At 40.6% G+C, this 8,064-nt stretch overlaps 1 protein-coding gene across 1 annotated transcript; it reads left to right on the forward strand.

The window, feature by feature from the left end:
- Positions 1 to 988: 988 nt before the first annotated feature.
- itk (IL2 inducible T cell kinase) lies at positions 989 to 7,064 on the forward strand. Its single transcript, XM_070836295.1, has 17 exons — positions 989 to 1,333; positions 1,491 to 1,595; positions 1,762 to 1,843; positions 1,953 to 2,078; positions 2,352 to 2,389; positions 2,936 to 3,087; positions 3,190 to 3,255; positions 3,361 to 3,415; positions 3,855 to 3,934; positions 4,222 to 4,364; positions 4,514 to 4,588; positions 4,864 to 5,032; positions 5,126 to 5,342; positions 5,441 to 5,505; positions 5,618 to 5,736; positions 6,488 to 6,645; positions 6,737 to 7,064. Exons 1-17 carry the CDS (start codon positions 1,196 to 1,198, stop codon positions 6,791 to 6,793), a joined length of 1,845 nt encoding a protein of 614 aa, XP_070692396.1. The 5' UTR covers positions 989 to 1,195; the 3' UTR covers positions 6,794 to 7,064.
- The last annotated feature ends 1,000 nt before the right edge of the window (positions 7,065 to 8,064 follow it).

The following is an 8,064-nucleotide window of genomic DNA, read 5'->3' on the forward strand; positions in this document are numbered from 1 at the left end:
CTCCCTCAGAAAGAGGGAACATTTTACATTAGTTACAAGTTAAAAAAAGAAACTAGAAACAAGTTAAAACATTTCAAATGTCAAATTCAAATTTTCAAATGAAATACTATCAATTTTAAATAGAAATATTTTTGATCCCTACTACATGTGCACGTTTTATTTTAGTCCTCAACTCTGACATTGTGACAATTGTCTTAATTTTCTGCCTCTTCCTTTTGACAAAAAAGCTCCTTACATTCAGAGAAAAGTGATCGAGACCAGGTGATGTCAATCTCATCTGACATTTTAATGCAGACTAAATTTTAGGACAAAAAACATGATGGTGGTGCTATAGCATCCATCTAAATCCTCCATCCTTTTGTGAGGATGAATTATTTCTGTTTTTGACTCTCCAACCGACTAAAATCCTTCTTTCTGAAGCTAACAATTATTTCCCACACAAGATTCAACAATCACTGAAAGTCTGTTGCTGCCTGAAGCCATAATCAACACCGTTTTTCTAATAGGCTGTACTCTCTATTTGTCTGTGATTGTCATAAGGTAAAGAGAGGGATTAAACAACAAAACCGAAACCATCTGACAAGTAATGTATAAAAGCAGAGCAGATATGATGACAGTGATGCTTAATCAAAGAAAAAAACAAGGAGGAAAAAAAAAAGTTATATAACACCTCTCCAGAAATGTAATTATAGCAGCAACAGATGTGCAAATTAGCTTGCATGGCCTGAACTCTCAGTTTGGATACACAGTGGTAAAGTAGTATTGTTTTTAAGTAAGTTTAAAGTATTCAACGGGTGTTGTTTAGACTTCTGTCCAATCCAGAAGTTTCTACAAAAAAATGGCCATTACCAAGTTACATTATTACCTTCAAGGGGCATATTTTGGTGGAAAATGTTCAAAAGTGCAGAGATTAAAGAATCACCCTCCTACTACTGCACACTTGAACTATTGCAACATCGTCAGTGAAAGTACATGTGAGAGCATGCAGAGTGTGTGAGTGTGTGAGTGTGTGCGTGCATGGGTGTGTGTTTGCAAGCACAACCCATTTCGTGCCGTAAGGATGTGGTTTACCGAGTGCAACAACTTCAATGCCGGAAGCTCCATGACATCCATCAAGTTATCTGACACTACTTTTTCTTTCTGTCACCTCGAGGTGCTCAGTCTCTTACTGTAAGAGTCGTTCGTAGCTGTCACCATGTTCCCCAGGGTGATTTTGAAGGGAACTATGATTAAAAAATCCCAACAAAAGAAAAGAACATCACCGTGCAACTACAAAGAGAGGTTTTTTGTACTGGACACTCAAGACCTGAAGTATTCTGAACGCCGTCCGGGAGTAAGTACACACTTAATCAATGAATACAACGGCTTTAAACAGGAAATTACAATCTGGAGACTGGCTCTGTGAATGTGGCCTCCTGGTAACCAACTATAATTTGAATCATATCCACAATGTGTACAGCACACATGAAGTAAAGATGGTGTCCTTTCAGAGAAAGCCAATGCAGAAAGGCTGCATCGAGCTCCACAGAATCAGGTGTGTGGAAGTCGTATGTACTGACGCCCCCATACCGTGCAACTATAAGTACCCTTTTCAGGTGAGGCTCACCGTTTCTCAAAGAATACACACTTAAGAATACACAATAATTAAATGTAGTGCCATATACACTACAATGTATGATTAAGTGTGCAGTATAAGTAGCAGGCGATGTTAGGAAGTATATGTTAGCTCTAAAAGTCATGTTTTTTCAAATGTCTCCACAGGTGTTTCATGACAACCATTACCTCTACATTTTTGCCCCAGACAATGATTGCCGTCAGAGATGGGTCAGAGCTCTCAAAGAGGGTAATCATGCTTCAGACAGCGATGGCAGTGCCACGCATTGTTGTGAACCCTCGATCGTGCTTAACACAAACCCACGAGCTGGATATTTCTTTTGTTCTGTTTGATACAGAGACGAAGCAGAACGATTTGGTTGCAAAGTACCACCCAAACTTCTGGATGGATGGAAAATGGAGATGCTGCCAACAAACAGAGAAACTGGCGGCAGGTTGTCATGTATATGACCCAGTGGGTTACGGTTTGTGTTATTTCTCCTCTTTTTTCCAATATATCTTCATCAAGGGCTAAACCTTCATTTGTGTGTTTGTGTGACAGTTTCTTATCCACATTTACACGGTTGAAGAAACATCATGTACGTAAAGTGAGAGTTCTATCATGTGATTTGGGCAAATCTTGATCTCGATCTGAATTTAGTTGTGTTGCATAACTTTGCACTCCACGCAATCCTGTATAAACATGTCGTTTCATACTGAAAACGTTCTCCATTTCTTTGGTTCAAATTTCTCCACAGCTTCCAAAAAGCCACTTCCCGAACTCCCGGATCCACAGGTACCACTTTCTAAAGCGATAATAATGTGCTGTGGAAAGATTACCGATGTTGTCCTCTTAAAATTATCTGGGTCACACAAAGTGAAATATTTTGTTTTCTGTTGCTTCTTTGGCTTGACACATGAGTTTGTATGTTTGTAGCTCTGTGCATCATCTTATATTGCTCATATCATGTGGTTTTTCGGCAACTGGACACTGTAACAGTATTTGGTATAAGAAGTATAATTTGATACTTGTTCCATCACATAATATGCTCATTGTTTAATCTAATATAACCCAAATAGATTTGTGAAGATGTTGTTACGTTTCATTCCTTTTCTATGAGGTTTTTACATCTGTATTATCTATTTTGAAGTAAAAATGTGAAAGAAAAGGTCACTATTTGTTGGTGTTACTTTGTGTGAGCACTGCTGTGGCTAAAGAGCATTTTAAAATTACTGCACGGATAAATTGCGCTTCTCACAAATTATGCCATGACAGAATTAATTCTGCTCTCATCTTTCATTGCATGTTTTGAAAGGATGTTTTATTTTTTATCTCTGCCAGATGAGACCGCATGATTTAGGACAGAGGATGGTCGTCGCCCTGCAAGACTACACGCCGCTCGGAAACGATGACCTGCCTCTTCACAAAGACCAGGAGTGCACCCTGATTGACAGCTCCCACTGTGACTGGTGGGTCGTGAAGGATGACAAGGGGTAAGGCTCATAAAATATACATCTCATTCTTTGTAAGCTTTTTGGCCTTTTTGCAGTCGGTATGAGTGTGAGTCTTTGAATATTTCTCCCGACCCTCTTCAGGAACTCAGGCTTTGTACCCAGCACTTACGTGGCCGAAAAATCTGGCAACAACTTTGAGAGATTTGAGTGAGTTTGCTTTCATTTCTCTTCTTTGTGCTTCTAATTCCTAACATGCGGATCCACTGTACCCTCTGTAAAATTCACCTTTTGGTTAATTTGCTCCTCTCACAGATGGTACAACAAAAACATAACCAGAGGGGGAGCAGAGGAGTTGTTAATGAAACAGGTAAAAATCAATGCTAGTGTTAAGGATCCAGTTCCAGCTGTGTTTTCAGAAAAGCTTCCTAATAATCATTGTGTTGATCATTAGCAGGATGTTGCTCCAGTATGACACGGAGCGCTTTTGCTGTGACTGTACCACCTACAGCAATCATGCATTTGCAAAAACAACGCAAATGCACCTGCACAACAAGAATCCGACATGACATGGGATATGAAAAATGCCTCACAACCACAGTGTTTCCCCCATTGTTGAATTTCCTGCTGTGAAGAGCTTTGCTAAGTTTTGCAAGCAGAAAGGACAACATGTATCCATCATGTATTACTGAAAATGACTACAAAAGGCTGTTGGCTGCAGATCAAACAAACAATCAGGAATCCCGTCTATCATGTGCATTGCAGATGTGCTGTTTAATTGTGGTTAATTTATGTTGTCTCTACTCAAGGGAAAAGAAGGTGCGTTCATGGTGCGTGATTCTAGACAGGCGGGAGTTTACACAGTGTCAGTCTTCACCAGAGCACCGGGGTAATTTTACTCTTAACTGTATTTAACTGTAACAAATAATAACCTAGCATGTTAATAGATATATAGATATACACATCAGACATTCTTGATGATATTTCACTAAATTTTTGTTTAAATCATTAGATGCTGACAGATTAAATAGCTGGACACGGCTGGTGTATTATGGCAACAAACGTGACATTTCATGCCTTTTTATTGTACTTTACTGTGAGCGTTTCTCGTTTAAAATGCTCATTTTGTAAAAGCAACTGATTTGTTACATAGAAGCATCTCATTATTCTCTTTAGATCTAATGGGGAGAAGAATCCAAGGGTGAAACATTATCAGATCAGACAGACAGAAACAGGAGAGGCCGCATTTTACTTGGCAGAGAAGTACCTGTTCAGCACCATTCCAGAGCTCATCCATTACCACCAACACAATGCTGCCGGTAAGTGTGCTGGCAGCTGTATTAACACGTCAAGATCAGAGGCTTAATTGAAGTCTGAAGCCGTGCACGGTTCGCAAACACCGCAACAAAGGGATGGTACTCCATAAATAAGTGTGTGTTAATAGAACTGTGTTTCCTCTGTGTGGCAGGCCTGATAACACGCTTGAGACACCCTGTCTCCCAAGATGGAGGCTGCTCCCAAGAAGTCGCTGATCCCTCAAAAGGTTAGAAGATGTTGTAGGAATGGGTCAGCTGGTTGCCTGGAGCTCAAAACAACCATAACCTAATGCTGAAAATCTTCTTTTTGCTGACCTCTAGTGGCTCTCACAAAAGTAAACTCAGGCATCAAACTGTTCTGCAACAAGCATGAAGCTTCCGTAATTCTCTTATATGCTTATATATATTTAATAATATATGTCTTTGCTGAAGCCCCTTGTTAGAAATTATATAAAGTTATCATTTAAACTTGTCTGCCGCTGTTCTTATTTCATCACAACAGATCAGTGGGAGGTGCACCCCGAGGAGCTGACCCTGGGTCAGGAGTTAGGCAGCGGCCAGTTTGGGCTGGTCCTGGAAGGGAGATGGAGGGAGAGGAAGGTGGCGGTGAAGATGATAAGAGAAGAGTGCATGTCAGATGAGGAGTTTAATGAAGAGGCGAGAGTCATGATGTAGGTGTAAGATTCCTAAAGTCACCTCATATTGCTCAGGTAAGAAGCACCCAGCTTATGCACATGTCTGTGTGTGTGTGTGTGTTTTAACAGGAAATTGTACCACCATAAGCTAGTCCAGCTGTACGGGGTGTGCACCCAGTGTTCGCCCATGTGTCTAGTGTTTGAGTTTATGGAGAACGGCTGTCTGTCGGACTACCTGCGAGCCAGGAAAGGGCGTTTGTCTCAGGATGTGATGTTGAAAATGTGTCTGGATGTCAGTGAGGGGATGGCCTACCTGGAGAGCTCCAACTTCATCCACAGAGATCTGGTACACAGATGAGACTTCCTTAATGACACACCTTTGCATCTCTGCTCTGTGAGAACAGTTCATCCTTCCTCCATTCCTTTTTTTTTTCTCCTTTGCAGGCTGCCAGGAACTGTCTTGTTTCAAAGAACAATGAGGTGAAGGTATCTGACTTTGGTATGACCAGGTATGCTTTTCTCAGCCGACACTTTCTTTACTGACGCCCACCATATGTGTGCAGCCTTTTTTTTTACTACAGTTAAACCATTGTATAACTGCATTTGCTCTCTGCTTTGCAGATTTGTGCTTGATGATCAGTACACAAGCTCCCAGTGCTCCAAGTTCCCTGTCAAGTGGTCGGCCCCAGAGGTCATCAAATTCTGCAAGTTCAGCAGCAAGTCTGACGTCTGGTCATTCGGTGCGTTAATGCGTCTACTGCTTTCCCTTTCCGTACTTTGTTTTTGAAACTTTTTGGTAACTTCTGAAGACCAGACTCTAAAAGTATTGGGTTTTTTTAGGTTAAATGTATTTGTAATTGATTGATTTATTTGCGTATATATGAATTTGTACCAAGGACCATAACTGTTGGTGGCTATTTTAGCGGTGAATTGCCATCTACTGGATTTACAGTCATCTCCAAGAAGTTAATAGTGTTCTGCAGCAGTTCAGCAGTTGCTTGTATCAAACAGATGCAGAATAATGTTGAGTAATAAATATCTGTCAGGGCTAAAAATCTGCATCAAAAATAGCAAACGTTTTTTAAATACCAAGGATGAGTTTTTTTCATATACAGTAAATTGACTGACTGCGAGTAGCTGAAACGTGCTGCAAAAAATGGATCAATACATGGAAGTTTATAATTAAATCATCAGTCAGTCATCTTGGTTAGCACTGTAGCCTCACAGCAAGAAGGCTCCAGGTTTGAATCCAGGGGTCTTTCTGTGGAGTTTGCACGTCCCTCTGGCTTCCCCCCACAGCCTAAAGACATGCAGGTTAGGTCTAAATTGCCCGTAGGTGTGAATGTGAGCGTGAGTGGTTGTCTGTCTCTACGTGATTGACAGGCGATCAGTCCAGGGCGCACCCCGCTTCTTGTACAAAGTCCCAGAGTGAGCCCCAGAGCTGATTTCAGCTTGTTCTCATTAGCTAACACTTGGATTCCCCCTGTTCAGGTGTGCTCATGTGGGAGGTGTTTAACGAGGGCCGTCTTCCGTACGAGAACCGCTCTAATGCTGAAGTGGTGGAGTCCCTGAACACAGGCCTGAGGCTCCTGAAGCCACGCTTGGCCCCAGACGCCGTCCACCTGCTCATGGAGTGGTGCTGGAAGGAGGTGGGCACAGGAAGTTAACATCTTCCTACCTGTGACACATAAAATACAGACAAACTCTCTGTGCTAATGATTTTTTTATGTTCTCACTCAGAAACCAGAGGATCGTCCAACCTTCACTCTCCTCGTGCATGAGCTGGCCACCCTCTAAATATGTGAACCAAGATGAGATTTGAGGTTGCTAACTGTAGAAATACCTATATTTATTTTATTTATTGATATATTGTCAATCACTTGTCAAATGTTTCAAATCGCTGGATTCTGCACTTTACCTGTTTCATACCTCTGGACACAGCTACTGCTGCTCACTTCAGATCTATGTTAAGGTTTCAGAAATTCTCTAAGGTCTCTGTACATAGAACAGGTGAGGTGGTGATGCTGTTTAAGCCACTGTTAATTAAATGAACCCATGTGAAAACACACTTCTTCTTCTCATATGTTTCCTACATATTTTCAGTTTCACAACAATTATATATATGAACAAAAATAGGTGTTGCATTTGCTTTTTGGAAAAAAAGGTTCCTGTTATTACCACAAAGTGAAGGATGTTATAATTCTGATTTTAGAATTTCTTTTTTGAAAATCAGTCAGTTCAGGTCAGTTGCACTGAATTCTAATCAGCCACTTTTTCACACCAGAAACATGAAAATGTCTTTGGTCTACTTCGGTGCTGTGCAGTTGTTTTCTGAGTTCTGTATCTATGCTATAAAAGGTCACAGTTTTGCCAAAATATGGCTAAATAAAGCACAGTTTTCTTCAAAGTTAGCTCACGACAAAAATGCAGTTCAGGTGCGGTTAGAAATGTTATTAAGAAACGATCATTCCTGGGACCAATGCAGTGACTATGTGGGATCACAACTTATCAGGTGAGTAAATAGTTGTGTTGTGGCCAAACATGGTCACTCAGTGCTCCACGTGCACAAGTAGGGCCACAGGAAAAGACCGAAGCATTGAATTATGGGCACAGAGCATTCACTGCAGGAGCACCTTACATTTCAGTCAATTGGATTAAGTGTTAAGTACATTCATGCAGCCACCCAGTAAACCAGTCATCTAACCAGCGACTTCACCAGCAATAAGAGCTTAATCACTGAATGTGTGTGTGCATGCATTACATCATTAGGTGTTATAGGCCTACATCTATTTTCACTTTTTAAACAAACTCCTGCAAAACACAATTTAAACTGTAGGATTAACTAAGAATAAAATGTCAAGTGCGACAATATGGGCCCCTTAATCATGCTTATTATTTCATTTTATCCTGTATCATCAATGTGTATATGTATATATCATTGTATATTTGTTTGAATGAAAATAGTATTGTCTTTACCAGGTCACATCAGACAAACACACACCATAATCCCAATGGTGGTAATCTATTAATATATATTATCATTCTGTTTTTTGATTTGAACATCATGT

This window comes from Pempheris klunzingeri, chromosome 9 (assembly GCF_042242105.1).
Source record: "Pempheris klunzingeri isolate RE-2024b chromosome 9, fPemKlu1.hap1, whole genome shotgun sequence".
Classification (NCBI taxonomy): Eukaryota; Metazoa; Chordata; class Actinopteri; order Acropomatiformes; family Pempheridae; genus Pempheris; species Pempheris klunzingeri.